This window comes from Hirsutella rhossiliensis (assembly GCF_020360975.1).
Source record: "Hirsutella rhossiliensis strain HR02 chromosome Unknown scaffold00001, whole genome shotgun sequence".
Taxonomy (NCBI): domain Eukaryota; kingdom Fungi; phylum Ascomycota; class Sordariomycetes; order Hypocreales; family Ophiocordycipitaceae; genus Hirsutella; species Hirsutella rhossiliensis.
The window spans coordinates 3080310-3103570 of record NW_025408667.1 but is presented as its reverse complement, the minus strand read 5'-3'; the positions used below and the strand labels follow the sequence as shown (position 1 = coordinate 3103570).

The 23261-nt window shown below is 40.8% G+C and overlaps 1 protein-coding gene across 1 annotated transcript; it reads left to right on the top strand.

The window, feature by feature from the left end:
• Positions 1-12041: 12041 nt before the first annotated feature.
• Positions 12042-12344, top strand: HRG_00402 (reverse transcriptase (RNA-dependent DNA polymerase) domain-containing protein; the record flags this gene model as incomplete). Its single annotated transcript, XM_044858873.1, has 1 exon — positions 12042-12344. One exon carries the CDS (start codon positions 12042-12044, stop codon positions 12342-12344), a length of 303 nt encoding a protein of 100 aa, XP_044725273.1.
• Between the last annotated feature and the right edge of the window lie 10917 nt (positions 12345-23261).

The window sequence follows — 23261 nt, the reverse complement described above, 5'->3', positions numbered from 1 at the left end:
TAAGGGTATATACTTAAAGCACGTATAGTATATAGCTAAGGATTAATAGAGTAATTAACTATACAATTATTTAATTATCGGTCCTATATATAGCTTTAAGGGTCTTAGGTTATTAATATAAGTCTTAGAGATTTCTTAACTTTATACTTCTTTATCTTTACTAAAGTCGTATAATTAATAGCCTTTACTTTAAAAAGGGAAAATAAAAATTTAAATTAATTATAATTAAGGAAGATACTTAATTAAATAATTAAGGTCTTTATAAAGCTATTAAGTATACTTAAAAGGAAGTTAGATAGGGAGTACTAAGGGTCTTATCCCTTTAACGGGCTAATATCTATAAGGGTGCGATCTTACTTATTAAACTCCTTCTTAGTAACTTTCCGACCTAAGATATTAATAGAAAGGGCGCGATAATAATAAGTAAGGCTCTCTTCTTAAGTATATAAGTAAGTAAATAAACCGTTAACGGAACTTTTCTCCTTTACTATAATCCCTTCCCTTTATATTATTTATTCCTCCCTTTACCTATAAGCTACTTATTTAGCTCTTTCTTATCTTTACTTATATACTTCCTTCTTTAAATAATTATCTACTACCTTTTATATATACTCCTAAGTATTTACGCTTATTATTTTTAAGGGCGTTAAGGAAATAAAGTAGTTAGCGTCTTTATTAGTTTATAGCTTTAAGTATAGCTAGATTAAATAAGCTATAGAGTATTATAGACTAATTATTATCTCGTTACTAACAGTCCTATATAAATATATAGAATTATAGTTATTAATATCCTAGTAGTAGTTTTAATATATTCTTAGGTTTTTAACTCCTTTAACCTAAGAGGGTTTAAAGCTTAGTATAAACCTTATAAGGACTATAGCTAGAGAGGCTATTACTATACTTTATTTCTAAGGAGTAATAGGGCGCGCTATAGGTATTATTAAAGTCTTTAGCCTTAAGGTAATTAACTAAGCGCCTAGTAATTTTAAAGTCTTAAGGCGAGTTAGTAGCTACGCTATTTACCTTTCTTCCTTACTAGCTTCTTATTAGGTTATTAGTAAGGGTATAGTTATAAGTCTTTTACTTCTTTATACGTTTAACGGAGTTATTAGTAGCGGGCGAGGAGTAGGCCTAATTAGCTATATATTTAAGGGGGGAAATAAAAGCGTTATTTCTATATAAATAAAAGAACTAATAAGGGCGCTTAGCTCTCTCTTTTATAGACTCTAAGGTAGGGATCCTATCTTAAGGCTACTTAAGGAAAGGCTACTTAGTTTAAATAAGGAGCTTAATTTAGTTAACGCTTAAAGTAATAAAGGTCTAGGCTTATTCTCGATTCCTATTAGCGCGACTAAATAGTTAAGGGTCTTTTTAAGAAAGAGATTTATAAAAAAAACGCGTATAGCTTAAGCGATTAAGTTAGGTTACTTTATAAAGGTAGCTAGTATAGTTTATTCTTTTCTTACTCTCCTTACTATATAAGCTAGTTTTATATCTCTTTAAAGCAGTAGTTTTTATTTACTAAGCTTATTTTAAAGGTTAATTACCTCTAGGACTTTTTAAAGGTTTTATTTTTCTTAATCTCTTAAAATAATATAGTTATATTAGTAAATCTATTTATACTTAAGAATCCTTATAAAAAAGACTCTACTAAAAGTTATTAAACCCTAATTAAATAGTATCCTTTATAGTTATTTAACCCTACTATTAAATTACTAGGAAACTCCGCTACCCTATAATATTACTTATATATAATTAAGTTTATTCGCCGCGATAGCTTAGATTTTATATATTTGTCGCGAAGCGTGGCCTGATTTCGCAGTTCTCGGAGATATCCCTTGGCACGAGGGACTAAGGAAGCTGAAAAACACCCGGTGTGGAAGAAGGAAGAAGGAGCTGAAAAGAGGTGCAGAAAGGAGGGTGGGGGCATGAGGGGAAGCAGAAGTGGCGATGGCTTCCTATGGAGGTGGCGAGAGATAAGACGGATGTGCCGGCAACGGCTGGAAAGGAGGGGAAAAACCGGCAAAAAGCTCGGTAATCGAAAGGACATTAGTGGCTTCTTTAAGCAGGATCTTCTTTGTTAATTAAGATGCTAGAAGGGTATAAAGAGGGGCGTTGGATAGAGGAAAGAAGGACAATCAAGGAAATATAACAATCACTCCCCTACTGCAATTGCTGCCCCCGCAAGATTCAAACATCTCTGCCCTGCCTGTCCGACCCCTTACTTCTACTTTCACCTTCGTGCATTTTATATGCACTTCTCGCATCTCTCTTCGCGAGAGTTATGAGCCCGGGAGGAATAGTATTCCTGTACCTTCCGGCTGCTGCAAAAGGCACCCTTCTTGCATCCCTCGTGGCTCCCTTTTACCCCTCTTACTAGAAAAGCCGATTTTTAACCGACTTTTCTACCTTTCCCCGCAACAATGACGAAAATCGACTCCTCTGCCGTCCCTACGGTCCGTAGGACGATTCTTACAGAGCCCCAAGATTGGGATAAATGGGTAAAGGAGCTACGGGCTCGTGTGGACAGAACCATCCACAATTTGGTCTTCTCTGACAAGCAGGACCCTCTCGAGCCCCCTCTTCGACCTAGGGCAACGGACTTTGCAGAGGGAGCTACCCTCTTCTCTGAGCTAACCTCTGCACAACAGAGAGCTTTTTCTGCTGCCTTAGGCGACTACGAGAGTCACCGAAAGGAATACCTTTACGAGACGAAGCTGCTGACTGCTGCTCGTACGGCAATAACGGAATCCGTTAGTGCCGCAAAGCTAATCTCTCTTCGAGAGGAAGAGACTCCTAGGCAGTGGCTTTTAAAGCTCGAGACCTCGACAGCTCCCTCAAGAGGTTATATAACTGACCGTATTAGGAAGACCTATACGGCACACCTAGGAGCCTTTTCTGCTAGGAACCTACTAGCTTCTTCGTGGCTAGCTAAGTGGGAAGAAATCCTCGAGGAAGCTAATCAATACTTCCTCACAGAAGCTCTTTCCGGCCAGTGGCTACGGGATATATCTCTGCTAATAAAGCCTATTAGTGTGAAAGGCTGGCCCGGAGTTTATTCAACAAGCAGGTGCCTAGATGTTGTCTATCTAGAGCTAAGGAGGAAAAGAAGCTGAACTCGAGGCGTAGCCTCGAGTGCGAGCTTATATTACCCTTCTCGGAATGTTCTCGCAGCTTCTGGGTCCGCGGAGCGGGGCCGGTGTTGCCACCGGAGCACGACCCACCGGACCCGGTACAACCGGGTCCACCAGCCGGGCACAGCCCGTGACAATTAGTGACGGTTACTCGACTATCTTTCGAGAAGCTAGCCGGGAACTAGACGAAGAGGCTGCTCGAGTACAACAACAAGCAGTCTTATTCCTTCGTGGCCAGCACTCGACCCAGACGGCTCGACCTGCTGCCCCTGCAGCTGCTGCAGCCCCTGTTGCTGCGGCTCCCGCTGCTGCTGCTGCTGCTGCGGCTGTTGCTCCTTCGGCTCCTCCTCCGAGAGCATCAACACCGTCATCAACGGCTGCCCTAGGCCCGGCCCCGGCTCCGCCTCTTGCTCCGGGCCCGGCCCGGTCCCGTTAGTCAGACCGGCCCGACTAGTCCCCAATGGACCTTTCAGTCCGTTAGTCGAAAAATCAGGAACTAGTCGAAATCGAACCTCTTCGTCAAAATCAGCAACAAGGGGTAAAAAGGGGGGGTTTTCAAGCAGACCTTCCGGACCGGGACGAGGATTCCTCGAAGAGACAACGTACGAGAAGGAATCGACCTACCTGCCAAGCATGCAAAAAGCCCCATCGGCTAGAAGACTGCTGGCAGGTCTTCGAGGAAAACCGACCCGAAGGAATCAACCCTTTAAAGAGGCTACGAGAAACAGTACAACAGTCTCTTAAAGAGGACCCCTCGTTGCAGAAGAAGATAGACGAGATTCGGGTTGCTAAGAAATAGCAACTAATAACGCCGCTGCCCTTATTCGAGCCGCAAATTCGAGGAAAAATCGTTGGTATAGCAAATCCGGCCTTTGTCTTCCCTACGGATCAACAAGGCCAAGACCAACCGCTAGAGCCCTCCGATTATCCCCTACGAAAATCAGCTATCCTTGACTCTGGTGCTTCCCTCGATATATGCAATACACTCTCACGATTCCGGTCCTTTAAGAAGGCACGAAGGGAATATCTTATTGCCGGGGAATCAACCGTACGGATAGAGGGATACGGAAGGGTGAATTTCACGATGAAATTACCTAACGGATCTATACGAATTCTTCGATAAAAAAGGGTAGCTTTTTACCCTCGATTTTTAACGAGCCTAATTTCCTTCTACTTTCTTCGAAAGGAAGGAGTCTTCTAAGACACGACGTCTGAGCCTACGAGGCTAGTCCAGCAGAATCAGACTATTGGGCTCATCGAGGAGAAATTCGGTCAATTTGTTCTCGAATTCCGACCTATCCTTAGGAAGGAACCTCTCGAGAAGTCAGCTTTCCCTACTAGGAGGAATAGGTCTACCACAAAGGACCCTCTTCCGGCAGCCCAAGGAGACGGTCTTCTTTGGCACGCACGACTTAGTCACCCGGGCCCCCTAGCTTTACATAAGCTAGGCCTACAACAAGGCGTACGAATAAGGGGCCCAAAGACCGTCGAATGCGAATATTGCGGCCAAGGGAAAACCAGGAGACGAATTTCCAGACGAACGCCTATACGGCCGGACCAGCCGTGTGAGGAAATTTGGGTCGACTGGACCAACGTCTCTAGGGATCAGGAAAGCTTCGTCAGGGTGATGTTTTTCACAGACGCTTTTTCAGGGATGGTTTTCCCCTATTTCTTACGGACCTACCTAAGCAAGCATAACTGGTCTGCCCTCCGGGACTTCGTTAACTGGATGAAATCCCACTTTAGCTACGAGGTTAAGAAGATACGGTCTGACGGAGAGCTATTTACGAAGGATATCTCAAATTGGCTTCGAAAAAGGGGCATTTTACCCCTCCCGTCAGCACCGAATACCCAGGCCCAGAACGGAGGGGCAGAAAGATCAGGGGGTGCTGTGATAGAAAGGGCCCGTACAATGAGACTTGCTGCAAGGCTTCCACACGACCTTTGGAGGGAAGTCGTTGAGACCGCCTGTTACCTTTGTCACGAAAAGTAGGGCCAAATAGGCATAAAGTTAGTATTTCAGAATCGTCCGGTGCTGCTCCATTTTTCCTTCTGTTCTCTGTGTCTGTTCCTTCCTTCCTCGCCCTTTTATTCCTGGCCACAATCTCGATCTTCTCCGTCTGCCTCACACCTCCGTCAATCGTCGGGGGTGGCTGCGCCCCACTTTTTCCTAGGACACCGTCCTGACGGCCGGGCTGACTGTCTCAGCCGACGCATCAGAAAGCAGGCCTGACGTCCTGGCTGACTGTCTCAGCAGGAGCATCAGCAAGCAGGAACCTCTAGAGGTCCTACGAGCGGCTTCGCAACACCCCTTAGTGACGGCCAACCAGGACGTTGCTAGAGATGCGGGAATGTCGTGCACGACTCATCTCTCGCCCTGGGCCTCTTTATGGCTATCACGGGATGTATCACATCTCGTAATTCTTCAAGCTTGGCCTCTCTACTCAATCGTTCCTTTATATCCTCAAGCCCAACCATTCGTTGGAACTCGAGGAGCTTCTGCCTCGGCAATGCCTTCGTCAAGCCATCTGCTCGCATATGTGTCGTAGGCACCCAATTGACCCAATTCGAGCATCTTGAACCTCTTGTCGTAGCCAATGCTGATGAATGTCTACGTGCCTCAGTCTCGTCGAGAGCTTCGTACTCTCCTCTTTGAGAAGTCTGATCGTCTGGGCATTGTCGCATTCCACTACCAACGGAGAGGGAATTCGGATGTCCAGGGAATTCAACAGACGGCTCAGGAAGATCGCCTCCTTTGACGCCTCTGAGAGAGCAAGCAACTCAGCCTCCGTGCTTGACGTCGTGACTGTCGCTTGCTTTGACGCTCTCCACGCCACTGATCCTCCAAATAGGGTCATGACGTAGCCTTGTGAGCTCTTCCTGTCGACTGAATTGTCTGCGAACGATGCGTCACTCGAACAGAGGAACAGCTCCGCTTCCTTCGATCCTCCTCCGAGACGTAACGCGTACGATCTCGTTGCAAAGAGGAAGAGGATAACTCTGTCTGCTGCTTTCTGGTGCTTCTCATCGGGATTGTGGTTATGTCTTGCCAGTCGGGATACGGCAAACGCAATATCTGGTCGCGTTGAAATTGCTGAGAAGAGCACGGAACCAACCTTCTGGAGATACTGATGTTTTTCCTTTCATTTGCTTGGCTTGTAGCTGGCAGGAGCTCTTCGTCAGAGATCATTGGCGTGTCTGGGAGCTTGAGAGACTCAGGGCGTTGTCGTTGTTTAACAGGAACTTATACGCGATCTTGTCGATATAGGCGTCTTGCGTCAGCCAAAGCGTCTTCCTTTGACGATCGCGGAGGATACGAATCCCAAGAACCAGCGAGGTTCTCCAAGCCGAGTTAGGTTGATCTTTTTCTGTAGTCCCCGAGTAGCTTCTTCGACGACCCCTTCGTCCTCCTTCCGGAATGCCCAGATGATGTCATCAACGTAGAAGAAGACGGTCACCGCTCCCTTCATCATGACACACGGCTCCTGGGAACTTTTCTGAATCCCAGTTCCTCTAGAGACGACGTAAGCATCTGTTGCCAGAGGAGCGGCGAGCGGCGTAGTCCGTAGAGAGCTTTTCTCAGGCGTAGGACTTTCCCCCTCTTCTGGAACCCCGGTGGCATCCTCATGAAGATAACTTCTTCGTCGTCGAGGGGGCATGAACAAAGCATTGACTGCATCCATCTGTTCCAATTCGAGGTCGTGTTTCGCGGCAATGGCCATTAGCGTACGAAACGACATTCCTGCGAGGGTAGTCGCTCGAGTAGGCAGGTCCCCCTTTCTTGCTGATTGCCACAGACAACGAGGCGAGCTTTGCACTTTGGAGATTGCCGTGCTTATCAGTCTTATAGATGAATACCCACTTGCAACCGAGGACCTGCTTTCCAGCAGCCTTCGTCCAGAAGACCTCGTCAAACGAGCCCATTTCCGCATGTGAGGCCAGGTGGTCTCTCTGAGCCTGGGTGAATTCCTCTCTATACGGGTGTTTTTCTAGTTGCTTCTGCGTCTGTGGAGGCTCGGGTAGGTCTCTCTTGTGGACTTTTGCGCTTTTCGGTCTGAACAACCTTCCTGCTGTGAAGGCTCCGTGCACCCCGTCCTCAATTGGCACCGGGACGAAGTCGGCAAAACGGTCGATGTATGACTGATCCAGCTCTGGTTGATCAAATGGTTCCAGAGCTTTCAAACGCGATTCTTTCATCAGGCCTTCAAGGTCGGCTTGAAATGCCGCTCCTCCAAGAGAGCAACCCACCCCTCAGGGTGAGCCTCCTCTTCAGGATCATCCTGAACACGGACTCTCTTCTGAGCTTGCAACGGCTCCAGATCGACTTGGAAAGGGGCTTTTACCACCACCCCATTAGGGTCAGCGTATGGAAAGTGAACCGAAAAGACTCCATGTGGTTCTTCCTCCGGGTCAGAAGCTGGTGGCGTTAGGTATGCATCTTCCAGCTCCCGCGCTCTCCCGTAGTCTTCTTTTTCCTGCTCTTCGCTTTGTTGTTGTCCCTGCTCCTCGACTTCGTTATCTTCAGCCATTCTGATGTCATCATCCTCGAGGTCCTCGATATCAGTGTCTTCATCGGTCTCTTCGTCAAGGATGGCCTGATTCGCCGTCTGGTCTTCCGGGATTTCAATCTGTTGGATCATCTCTCCGATGCTCGCAGGCAGCGGCATCCGCTCGCCTCCTCCTTCGAAGAACGTATACTCGTCAAAGACAACATCTCTCGTTGCAATGACCTTCTTCAAGAGAGGATCCAAATTAGGAAGATATTTGTAGACTTATAACCGATGAGGTATCCGATGTGAGCTCTCGGGTCGAGCTTCCACCTCTTCCTCAATCCAAGCTGTGCATTTGCTGTCATTGCGTAGGCTCGGCAGCCGTACGCACGAAGATGTGAGCTGATTTTTCTTCCCTGTGAACAAGTCAATGGGAGACTTCCAGTCGGCTTCTCCTTCGTTAGCGTTTTCAGCGGCGAATCGAGGCTCTCTTGGCGTTCGGTTTCGGAGGTAGCAGGCTGCTTCGATGATCTCTTTCCATAGTGAATGCGGTAGTCGAGAGGCAATCCTCATGACTCTCGCTCTCTCGGTAGAGATCCTCCTGACCTCTCGGCTCCACCATTCTGGTCCTGAGTGTTGGAAGCTGACATCGCCTTTGTCATCCCTTTCTTCCTCATCCAGGCTGAGATTTTCTTCGTGAAGAGCTCGCCGTCAGAGCGCACGACATTCGTCTTAAATCCAAAGCGAGCGAGCATAAAGGAGGAAAAGTCTTTCAAGACAGCTCCGTGTTCCTTTGCCTTGTAGGTCTTCATGAAGTAGGAAAGACCATTCCAGAGAAGGCGTCTGTGATAAACATCACACGGACGTAGTTCTCGTGGTCTCTCGCAAGGTCGGTCCAGTCTATCCAGATCTCGTAGCACGGCTTGTCTCTTTCCTCGTCAGGTGGACGGCGGGAGACTTGCCTTCTGACCTTCCCCTGAGCACAGTACTCGCATTCGACGGTTTTCGGCCCTTAATCCGGACCCCTTTGTAGGCCTAGCTTGTGCAAAGCCATTGGACCAGGGTGACCAAGACGGGCGTGCCAAAGCTTGCCGTCTCCTTGAGAGGCAGGTCGAGGATCTCTTGAGCCGGCTCTTCGAGCTTTCCTTGTCTCCTTCTTCGATGCCTGGAACGCACTGTTGAAATCCGGGAATTCGGTTTCCACGGGCTGGTATTCAACAACAAACTGCTGATATTTCCTCTCGGTGATCCCGATAGTCTGGCCCTTTCGGACTAGCCTCATAGGCTCAGACAGCGTATCCCAAAAGATCTGATCGTCGTCGATAAGAGTCTGCAAAGAAACCAGGCTCGATGAGAAACCGGGACAGTAGGCAACCTTCTTTAATCGGAGTGTTCGGTGGGAGCCGTCAGGCATCGTCGTTGCGACATTGACTCGCCCGAATCCTTCGATTCGAACGAGAGTCACCGGCGACGATAAAGTCATTCTTGGCCTTTTTAAACGATCGGAACCGACTGAGCTTGTTGTTGATATGAAGAGATGCGCCGCAATCAAGGAGGTTGAATTCTTAAGCGGATATTCCGATCCCCTTAGGCCAGGGGACTCAGCTGAGAACACGAAAGCTGGGTTTGCTGAGCCACAAGCCTTCCTCATCCTTGGTTGCTATTTCTGCATTTTCTTTCGAATATCTTCAATTCTCCTTTTCAGGACAGGATCGTCAGCGACTCTCTCGTGTCATCTTGAGATACCTTTCAGGGGCGGATTATAGCCCTCTGGTCTGGCTTCTTCGATAACCTGCCAGCAACCTCGAGCTCGTGTCCCTTGCGTCTGCAGGCAAGGCAGGGATCTCTTTTGGAATATGGCTCCTTTCCAAGGGCTCTCTGTCCAGCTTCTTCTTCTTCGCTGGCGGTACTTCGTCCGCATCGTCTGCGTCTGCTGCTGCTTTGTCCGCATGAAATGCGCCTCCTCTTTGATAGCACCTCGGGTTTTCTGCTTCTCTGCTTTCGGCCAGATGCTTCACATCTCGCACGACTCTCTCAACAGTCCATTGACTCTCCGTCGGAGCTTGGGCTGCAAGAACGGCGGCGACTGCGGCCGTTGCTGCAGCGGCCATCGCGGCTACTGCAGCTGCTGCCGGATTGTGAACAACGGGGTTAACAGGAGCAGCAGCAGGAGGACCATATCGGTCGAAGTCGAACAGTTTCCCTGGGTAGCCTCTGATTTTGCGTCGAGTATCCTGCTTCCTTGTTCGTACTGGTAGCCTAGGAGTTATCCAGAGGCCTAATCAATGTGGCAACGTCTCTAAGCCACTGGCCCGTTTGGGCCTCCATTAGCTTATACTTATCGGCGTCAGACATTATGTCTTCCCATTTGTCGATCCAGGAGTCTAGATCCTTTGCGTTAAATCTCTTTAGGTGGGTCGAATACTTGGTCCGGTGAGATTCATCATATATCCCGCTTCAGGGGCCGTCGACGCTTCTAGACGTTTAAACCACTGACGAATTGGAAGGTCTTCGTCGAAGGCGTTCTGCTTCGAGGATACCACTGATTCCTGCATCGCTATGCGAGCGTTGGTAACCAGTTTAGTCTCATCTTTATACTCTTTCCTCCTGATATCATAGTCCCGCATCGCGTCGTTATAATCTCTTCTGAACGGCAGAGAGGTCAGCGAGTCTAACAGCATCAGGGGCGTAGTGGCGGAATTCAGGTCGCTCAGGAGGTTCGAGGGGGTCCTCGTTGGTAAAGATCAGGCTATGGATCGTCTTGTCAGTTCGATTCCTGAGCTCCCTTCTCCATTTGTCCCAGTTGCTTGGTCCTGAGAGGATCGCTCGTGCAGGGGCGGCAGAAGACTTCGACATCTCGTTGATTTGAGAGTGGTTTTCGGTCGGAATGGAAGTTACAGGAACGTAGTTCCTCCCGGGCTCATGACTGTCACGAAAAGTAGGGCCAAATAGGCATAAAGTTAGTATTTCAGAATCGTCCGGTGCTGCTCCATTTTTCCTTCTGTTCTCTGTGTCTGTTCCTTCCTTCCTCGCCCTTTTATTCCTGGCCACAATCTCGATCTTCTCCGTCTGCCTCACACCTCCGTCAATCGTCGGGGGTGGCTGCGCCCCCCCCCCCACTTTTTCCTAGGACACCGTCCCTGACGGCCGGGCTGACTGTCTCAGCCGACGCATCAGAAAGCAGGCCTGACGTCCTGGCTGACTGTCTCAGCAGGAGCATCAGCAAGCAGGGAACCTCTAGAGGTCCTACGAGCGGCTTCGCAACAACCTTCGGAACCGGACCCCTAGAGGGACTACCCAAGGAACAGACTGGAAATCCCCCCTCGAGCTCTTCACGAAGAAAAGGGCCTCGCTAGCCCACCTTCGTGCCTACGGCTGCAAGGCATACGCAATGACTGCCGATGCACAGCTAAAAGGAAGAAGAAAAGAAAGCTTGATCCTAGAGCCTTTGTTGGTTACCTCGTTGGTTATAATTCTACGAATATCTTCCGGATCTGGATTCCTCTTCTACGGAAGGTTATTTCGACTAGGGATGTGATTTTCGACGAATCTAGCTTCTTCGACGGAAAGAGGGATCAACAGCCCCTCTTACTCTCACAACGTCAGCTAATTCAGAAGATCCAAATTCCCCCTTCCCAACAGTCTCAAGAAGAGGCCCTAGACGAGGAAACGGAAGAAGAAACCGACGTCGAAGCAGTAGAGGATAACGCCGACTTCGAGGAAGAAGAAGAAGAGGAAGCTGCTAGATCAGATGATCTAGACGAAGAAGGAGACTATAGGAAAGCGGTAGAGCTGGAATACGCCTACCTCCCTACGCCTCCTCTTACGGAACAAGAAGAAGATCTAGAAGCAGCTTTTTCAGTCAGTCTTCCCGTCTCGACCCCTAAGGGGTGGGAAAGGCACCTCTCTCGAAGGATTACCCGGCTGCCTTTTGTCCCTGCTTCGAGAAGCAAAGGAAGGTATAGGGCCCGATACGGATACTAAAGAAGACCAACCTCTCCCTATTTCGATCGTTTTCCGACTTCTACCTAACGCCAATAGAAGACGGTTCCCACGGAGCGTTCACAGCAGGCCGGCTTTTTAAGCCAATATCAGCAAGGAAGGTACATAAAGAGACCTCCCGGACCCACCAGCAAACCAGAAGCAGCTAGAAAGACACCCTTTAGAGACCAGTTTTCCAGGCCCAGAAAGACCACCTAGCCTCACACGAAGAGATGGGGTCTTTCGAAGAGGTCCTAAGGAAAAAGCAAGAGGAAAACAGGTCCTTGGCTGCAAGTGGGTCTTTATCTATAAGACTGATAAACACGGCTTCCTTCAAAAGTGCAAAGCCCGGCTAGTTGTCTGTGGGAATCAACAGGAAAAAGGGGATTTACCTACTAGGGCAACTACCCTAGCAGGGATGTCTTTTCGGACCCTTATGGCTATAGCAGCAGAATTCGACCTCGAGCTCGATCAGATGGATGCAGTCAACGCCTTTATTAACTGCCCACTCGAGGAAGAAGAAGTTGTCTACATGCGCCTTCCACCAGGCTTCCAAAAGCCAGGAAAGGTTCTACGGCTTAGGAAAGCTCTATACGGACTACGAAGATCACCCCTTCTTTGGCAACAGCATTTAACAGGTTCCCTCGAAGCCCTAGGATTTACGAAAGTCCCTCAGGAACCGTATATAATGCAGAAGGGTAAAATCACGGTCTTCTTTTACGTCGATGACATTATCTAGGCCTACCCGAAAGAGGAAGAAGCTGCTGCTAGGGAGGCTATACGAGGCCTGCAACAAAGGTATAAGATGACTAGGCTAGGGGAGCCAAAGTGGTTCCTAGGGATACGAATCCTTAGGAATAGGTCCCAACGGACTATCTGGCTTACCCAGGACGCCTATATCGATAAGGTCGCTTATAAATTCCTCCCTAATTCCCTCGACAAGAAGCTTCCCTCTACGCCTATGTCAGACGAAGAGCTTTTACCTGATCCGTCCTTTCAAGCCAGGGAGCAAGAGAAACACCAATATCAACAGAAGGTGGGCTCCCTGCTTTTTTCAGCTATTTCTACTAGACCGGATATCTCTTTTACGGTCTCCCGGCTAGCTAGGCACAACCAGAATCCTAGCCCTAGGCATCAAGAAGCAGCAGACAGAGCTATCCTTTATCTCTATTTAACGAGATCACATGGTCTGCGCCTAGGAGGGCAGGGAAGGAAACAAGCTGCCGAAATCTTCCTTTGTTCGAGCGATTCGTCCTTTGCGGACAATTCCTTAGACAGAAAGAGCTCACAGGGGTATATCATGTCCCTTTTTGGAGGAACCATTGCTTGGAGAGCTTCGAAGCAGGCTACCGTTACGACTTCTAGTACGGAGGCAGAGCTACTAGCTCTTTCAGAAGCGTCAAAGAAGCGATTTTCCTTAGCCGGCTGCTAATATCGTTACGACTGCAAATTCCGACCCCATTAGCTATAGAATGCGATAACACGCAGACTATACGAATTCTTACGGAAAACAGCAAGTTGTCGACCCGGCTACGGCATATCGATATCCACCAGCATTGGTTACGCCAAGAGGTCCAAAGGGGACTTATTTCCGTCCGTTAGGTTCCAACGGCATCGATGAAAGCCGACGGTCTTACGAAGCCCCTGCCGAAGCAGAAGCTAGCTATCTTTTTACAGCAAATTGGGCTAGAAGACGTTCGAGAGAAGCTGTCCTTGGAAGCCCGCCTTAAGAGTCTACGAGAGGAGCTAATGGCACGTACGAGAAGGTAACGTCTGCAGCCGAAGAAAAGGAAGAGGTTTTTCCCTTTAGAGGGCCCCCTATTTTAATTGGGTTTTTCCCCCTTTCTTATAGGACTTTCCCCTCTTTAGGCCCCTTTTCCTTAAGTAGGTCTGAAAGAGCCCAGGGACCCGAAAGGGCCCTGCTTTCCTCGAGTAAAGGGAGAAGTGCAGAGCTAAGAATCTCCTCTATACGCTCACCAGCCCGAAGCCGTATTAGCTATGCCCTTAAGGGCAGGCCATAGCTAAGGGTGTGTCATGAAGCGTGGCCTGATTTCGCAGTTCTCGGAGATATCCCTGGCACGAGGACTAAGGAAGCTGAAAAACACCCGGTGTGGAAGAAGGAAGAAGGAGCTGAAAAGAGGTGCAGAAAGGAGGGTGGGGGCATAAGGGGAAGCAGAAGTGGCGATGGCTTCCTATGGAGGTGGCGAGAGATAAGACGGATGTGCCGGCAACGGCTGGAAAGGAGGGGAAAAACCGGCAAAAAGCTCGGTAATCGAAAGGACATTAGTGGCTTCTTTAAGCAGGATCTTCTTTGTTAATTAAGATGCTAGAAGGGTATAAAGAGGGGCGTTGGATAGAGGAAAGAAGGACAATCAAGGAAATATAACAATCACTCCCCTACTGCAATTGCTGCCCCCGCAAGATTCAAACATCTCTGCCCTGCCTGTCCGACCCCTTACTTCTACTTTCACCTTCGTGCATTTTATATGCACTTCTCGCATCTCTCTTCGCGAGAATATTAGCCTATCGATATAGCCTTTTATACTTATCCTCTTATCTAGCTTAAAGAAATACTAGTCTTAGTATAAGATTTTATTTATTTATAAGGCTTTTTATATTACCTTATACCTTTACTTTAAAATTACTTTAACCTTTAAGTATTACTACTTAATTATCTTAAGGTATAGCCTAACTATACCTTAACTTAGTATTAAATTATTATTAAAGCTAAGTAGCTATATTCTTACCTTTTATACTAAGTAGTATAAGAGACTAGTATATAAGTAAAGTTATAAGGAACTTAGAAGATATAAAGAAACTACCGCTATACTTATAAGAATATATAAAGTCTAGTATACTATCCTTCTTTCTAAGTATTAAAAATAACTATATTTCCTTTCTTATAGTCTTAAAGGAACGCTTCTTAATAGAGTTATAAGAGCGCTACTAAGAGGTATAGGCTAATAAAGTACTTAGATATATAGTACTAATATATCGGTAGGGTATTAGTAGGGAATCGTGCCTACCCTACTTATATATTATAGACCTCTTACTACTCTAACTAAAGAGGAAAAATCCCTCTTCCTATAAGCTTTAGTCTTATAACGAGGAGAATATAATATATATAGCGTAGTACCTCTAGCTATCTTTACTACCTAACTAATCGTACTATAATACGTATTCCCTTATAATTTCTAAAGCTTCCTTTTTTAGTTACTTAGTAGAGATAGCTACTTAGAGAAGACTATATAACGCTCCTATAGCGCGACGTAGTAGTTAACTAGTTAAGGCCTCTTTATTATATATATTAGGTATCTACTTAGGAGATAAAGAACCGGAAGATATATCCTTAGAATAGACCCTTATTATAGACGATATTCTAACTATATTAAAGATATCGCTACTTATAGGCATAAGACTATCGACTTATAAAGAAAAGCTTATAGCCCTATAAGCGCGTATTAAGGAGCTAGAGGAGATAAAACGCCTATAAGACCGCGTTATATAATTAAAGGAGGAAATTACTAAACGTGCCGGCGCTATCGCTATTTATTTAGGAAAGTATCGATAGTCCTACTCCCTTAAATCGGATAGTAGTCGCGGTAGCGAGGTTAAGATTAAAAACATCGCTTAATTATCTTAACCTACTAATATATAGAAACGTCTAGACTAGACTTACGATCTAAAAGACGCTTTTAAGGTAGCGCTTAAACGCTTTTATCGCAACGAAATAAAGATCCTCTACGCGGTAGATTATATATATAGCGACTATAAAGTAAGATAGCGCCGATACCTTAAAGAATAGACGCTAATTAACCGAACTAAATATAGTATAGATTAAGTATACTTTAAAGAATAGATACTCGTCTTAATTAAGGATACTATAAATAAAGAGATACTATTAGCGATATAATTAAAGGAGGCTTACTAACGAGAAGGCTAGTCCCCCTTAGAGTTTAGCTTATACCTTAACTCCTTAGAGAGGTATTTTAAACGCTTATTAAAAAAGGCGCGTGCTCTTACGTTTTTTACTAAGCTAGAGCTATAACTTTAATACTAAATTAACCTCTATTTAATACCTATTTATACCTACTAATAGGAAGAGCTTATATAAGTCGCTTAATATTATTAAGATACTACTATTAATAAGAGGCGACGTACTAATACTACTTTTACCTTTAGAGGAACTAAGAATAGAAGTAGTACTATACCTTAAGGCGGTATATATAAGGGAAGGAATTAAAGAGGCTAATAAGCTAGGCCGAATTATTAAGGAAATACTACCGATTCGACTAATAACTAGTAAGCTAGCGATATACTTACTAGGGGCCGAACTAAGGGACGTTATTAAGGAAGAGGATCTTTTACTTAATTAGGAATTATATATTTCTAATATAATAAGCTAGGATACTTATTTATAGAATATACTAATTCTTTAAAGGTAGAAACCCTAGTAAAGACTCTTAAACTTAATACTATAAATAGGGAAAAGGTAAGATATTAAGGTAAACGCCTCTCTCTTAGTAAACTTAATACTTATAGGATAGTTACTTAAAACTCCTATAATAATATTAAGGCGAAACCCTATTAAAGTCCCTATATACCTAGATACTTATAGTACTATTAACTTTATAGATATATACTTTACCTAATAATATAGATTACTATAAGTAGCGCGATTATACCTTAAGTTATTAGGGCTTAGTAATAGTAAGGTAAAGGAGTATAAAGTATAGTTAGTATCGCTCTAAATAATAAATATAAGAGGCACCGAAAAGATAATTACTTATTTCTATATTAGTACTAATAAGTTAACGCTAAATAATTAAGTACTAATCCTTTTATTAGTTACTACCTTAAAGGATAAACGTATTTATATTATCTTATAGAAACGATAGTAGTAGTTTAAGTATTAACTAAGTAGCGAAACCTTATAGAATCCCTATAGATTCCTTTAAGAATATAGGAATAAGGTAAGGGTATATATAATAGCGCTTAATCTTAAGCTAATCCTACTACTAGATAAAGATAAAGATAAAGGGATTTTATAGGAAGAATAGGCCGAAATCCTACTAACTCTCTACTAGTTTAAAGATACCTTCTTAGCTAATAAATCCGATTTATTACTAGCTAAAAAGGGAATAGATTACTTAATTAATTTAATCCTTAATATAGAACCTCCTTATAAACCGATTTACCCTCTATTATAAAGGGAACTCTAAGTATTACGTAACTAGATCTAAGACGCGATAAAAAGGAAAATAATCTAAGAGTTAAAGAGCTTAGCTAAGGCGCCTATCCTTTTTATTTTAAAAAAAGATAGTACCTTACGGCTATATATAGACTACTAAGGACTTAACTAGGTTATATAAAAGAATCGGTACCCTTTACCCCTTATTTCGGAGATTATTAACCGCTATTAAGAAGCTAAGTATTTTTCTAAGATTAATATATAGAATATATATTAACGTATTTAAATTTAGGAAGGAGATAAATAGAAGACCGCTTTCTAAACGCATTATAGATATTTCGAATACCTAGTAATACCCTTTAGACTTACTAATATACTAGCTACGTTTTAGAGCTATATCTATTAGGCGCTTAAGGGGCTTATAGATATAATCTACGTAGTCTACCTTAACGATATCCTTATATACTCTAAGATAAGAAAAGAATATACTAAATACTTAGGATAAGTAATAGAAAGGCTAAGGGCTATAGAGCTCTATATAAAACTATCGAAGTATATCTTCTATTAATAGTTAGTTAAGTTCCTTAGGTTTATATTATCTATTAATAGGGTATCGATAAACCCTTAATAGGTAGAGGTAATAGCTTAATAGCTTAAACCTATAACCTACTATAATATTTAGGTTTTCCTTAAGTTCTATAATTTTTACCGACGATTTATATATAGGTACTTAGGAGTTATAGCGCCCTTAACTATATTATTAAAAGGGAGTAAGAATAGGAAGAAGCTAGGGAGTATAGAGCTAAACCTCGCCGAAAAGGCAGCGTTTTAGGCTCTTAAGGATACTTTTTAAGGAGCCCTACTCCTTTAATATTATAATCTAGAAAGATATATTTATATCGAAATAGATATATCGTAATTCGCGATAGTAAGGATTATCTCTTAACTTAATAATAAAGGGCGTTACTATCTAATCGCATTTTAGTTAAGGAAGTTTACTAGAGCCGAACTTAATTATAGTATTTTAAACTAAGAACTCTTTACTATTATTAAGTTATTTAAATACTAGCGATATTACGTTAAAGGGGCAGCGTATAAAGTAAAGGTATTATTAGACTACTATAACCTCTAGACGTTTATATACTAGACCTCATTAAATAAGAGGTAAGTAAAATAGTATATATATTTAGCACTATTCGACTTTACGATTAAGTATTATATAGGTAAATCTAACCTAGTAAACGCGCTATTAAGAATGCCTAGATATAAGGGCGAGAAGCCCCTATTTATAGAACTATTACTAGAGCTATAAGCGAAACTAGCTACTATTAATACTATATCTATATAAAGAAATAATAAGGCGTTTTTATAGGTAAAGAGACGCTTAACCTTAAGTTAATATAAGCGTAGTAAAGTACCTTTATATAAGGAAAATATATAAGCTTATCTATAGTAAAACTATAATAATTCGGGCGCGAGACTTAAATAATTAGCCGATTAAGCTAAAGAGAGAGCTAGTTATAAATAGTTACTCTTAAGGAAGACCGCTAAAGAAGCGGCTTACTATATAAAGGTTTATATAGTAGAAGTTCTAGAACCGTTACTAGAGTTACTAAAACGTACTTAGTCGGTTAATATAGCGATTAGTAAGCTAAAGGAGACTAAAGACTTCTTAAAAGGGAAGGGTTTCTAGTTAGTACGCTTAGATAGACTACTATTATAAAAAGGTTATATTATAATGCCTCTAAAGGCAGCTTTATAGTAAGAGCTAATATAGCTCTTTTATAACGATCCGTTAATAGGATACTTTAGCTCTTAATATACTAACGAACTACTAGTAAGGAACTTTTATTAAGATAGAATAATAAAAAACGTAAATAAATACGTCTAGTTATACTTAGTATATTAAGGTATAGTATCTAGGAAGCATCGCCCTTATAGTACTATATAATCGTTACTATATCTTATACGACTATAAGAAGAATTATTAATAGACTTTACTATAGGTTTACCTAAAGTATAGTATAATAGATAAGACGTTAATACGATCTTAGTAATTATAGACTAATATACTAAGTATTACCTTTTCTTTCCTATCTTTAAGATAATAATAGCCCTAGAGCTAGTAGAATTATTTTATTACTAAGTTAAATTAGTATATAGACCTTTAAAAGGCATTATCTTAGATAAAGGGTCCTTATTTATAAGTAAGTTCTAGTTAGATCTTTATTTTATCTTATAAGTAAAATATAAGCTATCGATAGTATTTTACCTATAAACTAACGGGTAAATAGAACGAATAAACTAAGCTATATAGAACTACTTAAGATACTTTACTAACTTAGAATAAACTAACTAAGCGTTACTCCTATATATTACTTAATTTATATATAATAATATAAAGAACGTAATAACTAGGTTATTACTTAATAAAGCGTTAATAGGTTACTAACTAAACTTCTATATTAATACCGAGGACGATATTATTTAAAGGGGGGTACCTAAAGTAAGAGTAAGAGTTACTAAGCTATAGGAGCTATAAAAGAGGCTTAAGGAATACTAAGGAAAGGCTATTAAATCGTAAGCGAAATACTACGATTTAAGGCACTAACCGCTTATACTAAAAGTAAGAGACCTTATAGTATTATTAATAAAGAACTTACGCTTTAAGGACGAAAAAAGAAAACTCTTACCTAAGTATATTAGACTGTTTTAGGTCCTATAAGCTATTAGAAAGTAAGTATATCGTCTTATACTCCCTAAGAAGTACTTATACTTCTATAACGTTTTTTATATTAGTCTCTTAGAGCTATAAAAGGAGCGTAAAGGCACCTATAAAGATAGCGAAACCCTACCGATACTAGACTTAAAGGACGACGAAGGTAAATAAGAAGTCTAAGAGATTAAAGACTAAAAGAGATCTAAGGGCGATACTTTTTTCCTTATTAAATAGAAAGGATAGCTAGCTAAGTATAACTAATAGGTTAATACTAAAGATATAGCGAATAGCTAAGACCTTATTAAAGAATATACTACTCGCCTAATTTAAAGGTATATAAGTAAAAGCGGAATTTTAGGAAATTAAGGAATTATATAAGACTACGTAATAAAGGGGAAGAAGGAGTATAAGGTAGGATTTTCAACGGAATTTATTAGTAGTATATTAGTATATAGAAGAGGTGTTAAAGTTAATAATTCTCTATCTATCTACTAGCGGACATACTGTCTTATATAGACAATTATAGCTAAATAGAAGAACCTTTTAGGACTAGATTTAGGCTGCCGTATAGCCCTAAGACTAGGGAATTCCGTGATATCTCGAGTAAATCTAGAAGTGTCTTGGTTCTACTAATATTCGTGTTTAGAGGAGGTTAGTCGTGCCGGTGTTCTTAAGAGGTCTTAGCTAGTATTCTAAGCTAGCTCTATTCCTTCGATTCCCGATTATATAATAACCGGCAACCCGTTTAATGCGTAATAACATGCAAAATAACGAGCAATTCTTGCTCTATAGGATGAGATTTTATCTATAATTAATATACTACTTATTAGCTTATATAATCGGGAGAGTATATTATAGCTGCTTTATTTATAGTAGGAACACCGTTCCTTATAGCCTCCCTTAAAGAGTAGATTTATATACTCTTTACTAATTTATTTATAGTAGTATATATATAGGGTAAAAACCTAATATAGGAAAACTATTCTTATACCTTAATAGGATATATAAAAACCTATTCTTTCTTAGGAAAAAAATTCCTTAGGTATATACTAATAGAAAAACCTATAGTAGGAAAAATCTATAGTTATAATAATTATTTATAGGATAACCTTATATAAGGTAAAACCTATTATTACTAGGAAAATCTTAATAGATAAAAACCTAATAAATATTTCTCTAGGAAACCTAAAAAGGAAAAACCTAGTAAGGGAAAGATATAGAAAGTATAAGAAATATCTAAAAACCCCTTTTAATTGCTTAGGAACTTATATTAAGGATAGACCGTCTCTAAATTTATAGAGTAATCTAGGTCTTAATTCCTTCGTAAAAATATTAGCTATATTATCTTTTAATTTAATATAAAAAACTCTAATTTCCCCTTCTCTTATACTAGTTCTAGTATAGTAATAGGCTAATCTTATATACTTAGACCTTTTATAAAATTCCGGATTTTCTACTAATTTAATAGCAGTAGTATTATCCGTTAAAATAGGAGGTATAGTATTAGGAATCTTAATAGATAGATCCTTAGTAATATTTTTAAAAAGCATATTTAAATAAATAGCTTCTTTATTTACCTCCCTAAGGCTAATATACTCTACTTCGTAGGTAGAAAGGGCAACGGCTTTCTACTTAGAGCAAGCCTAGCTTATTATATTATTATATATATAAAAATAGTAACCGGAAAAGGATTTTCCGTCCGTTAAATCCAACGCCTAGCTAGAGTTAGTAAAACCCTTTATATATAGATAGGTAAAAGGGATATTATAATTATATTTAATCTTTAGGCTAGGGAATTTATTTAAATATTTCTAAATTATATTTAAAGCCTTAAAATACGTCTAGTCGGGCTTAGCCGCGAATCTAGCATAGGAAATTATAGAATATAAGATATCTAGCCTAGTAAATAAGGCTAAGTATAATAGAGATCCTATTTCTTTCTAAAATTATAATATATCTTCCTTAGAAGGTAATTCCTTTGCTTTTATAAGCTTAAAGCCTACTATAGCGGGTAAATTTAAAGTTCCTAAACCTTCTATATTAAATTCCTTTAATATTTTTAAGGTATAATCTTCTTAGGATATATATAGCTCTTTATATTCTCGGTTTATTATAATATTTAGACCTAAGAAGTCTTTTATATCTCCTAAGATAGTAAAATCTAGGAATTTAGATAATTCTTTAAATAATCTTTCTTTTATTATAGATTTAAAGGGCCCTACTATAAGAAAGTCGTCGACGTAAATTACTAAGGCTATACTATAGTCCTTATTTATAAATACTCCTTTATCTATTAAAAGAAGAAGAAATCCGAGATTATTTAGTATAATTTTTAAATAATTATACTAGAGCTTAGGACTTTATTTTAGGCTATATAATGCTTTCTTTAGCTTTGCTTTATTTTAACTAGTTTTATATAGGTCTAGGAATTTAGTTAATTTAATTCCTTTAGCTCTATAAGCTAATCTATATTTTAAATAATATCTTTTAAGAGCGTATTCTTCGTAGCCTATAGGAAGATCGATATATACTTCGCTATCTATATCGGTATATACGAAGGCATTTATTATATCTATCTATAAAGCTTTAAATTTATAGATAATAGCTAAAATAAGTAGAATTCTAATAGATTTAGGTCTAGCCGTAGTCGAGAAGGTATCTAGGAAATCTAAGCTATAGATCTACTTAAATCCCTATATTATAAAACGGGCTTTATATTTTATTATATTATTTTAACTATCCTTCTTAATGGTATAGACCTAGCGGCCTCCTATAGCCTCCCTATCCCTAAGGAGGTAGGAAAATTCCTAAGTTTTATATTTAATTAGCTAGCTAATTTCCTTAATTATAGCTTCTTTCTAAAATGCTACCTTAGGGCTATTTATTGCCTATTTATAAGTCTTTAGAATTTTTAGATCCTAATTTTCTATACTAGCTAGAATTAACTCTATAAAATCGCAGTTTAGAAATAAATTAATATTAGGGTATTCGATATAGTTAGAATCGAACCCTTCCGGCTTCTTAGGTAATTTTACTACTATTTTACTAGTAGTAGGAATAGGATCGTTATTTAGAGACTCTTCTTCTATAAAGGGCGAGGGACTTTTATCTCTAGGTTCTCTAATAGCTTCCTCTATAGGGATATAGCTTTCTAGCTTATCTTTATTCGGAATAGAATTAAAATCAAAGGTATTATTACTACTAGAGATTTCTAGATTTTTTATAAATTTATTTTCTAGTATAGTAATATCTCTAGAGATAGTAATCTTTCTCTTAGAAAATTCCTAGATTTTATATACATTTTCTAAATAGCTTACTATTATTCCCTTAAAAGCTCTATTATCTAGCTTATCTTTAGGGTCTATATTCTTATAATATATAAAGCTTCTAAAGGTCTTAATTTTATTTAAGGTCTCGAATAGTAGTATTATATTATCCCTCTTTTCTATAGGACTTTTAAATCCTATCGTAGAATATAGTAATCTATTATATAAATAGGTAGCTGTTAAAACAGCTTCTCCCTATAGATATTTAGGAAGCCTAGTAGTAAATAAAAGAGCTCGTACTTTTTCTAATATAGTACGATTTATGCTTTTTATTCTACTATTATATTCTAGCGTCCTAAGAGGACTAGAATTAAAGGTAATTCCTTCTTTTTCGTAATAGAGCTTTATTTTATATATAAATTCTTTAGCATTATTAGAAAATGCTTCTCTAATCCTAGTATTTTTAGGGTTATTTTCTAC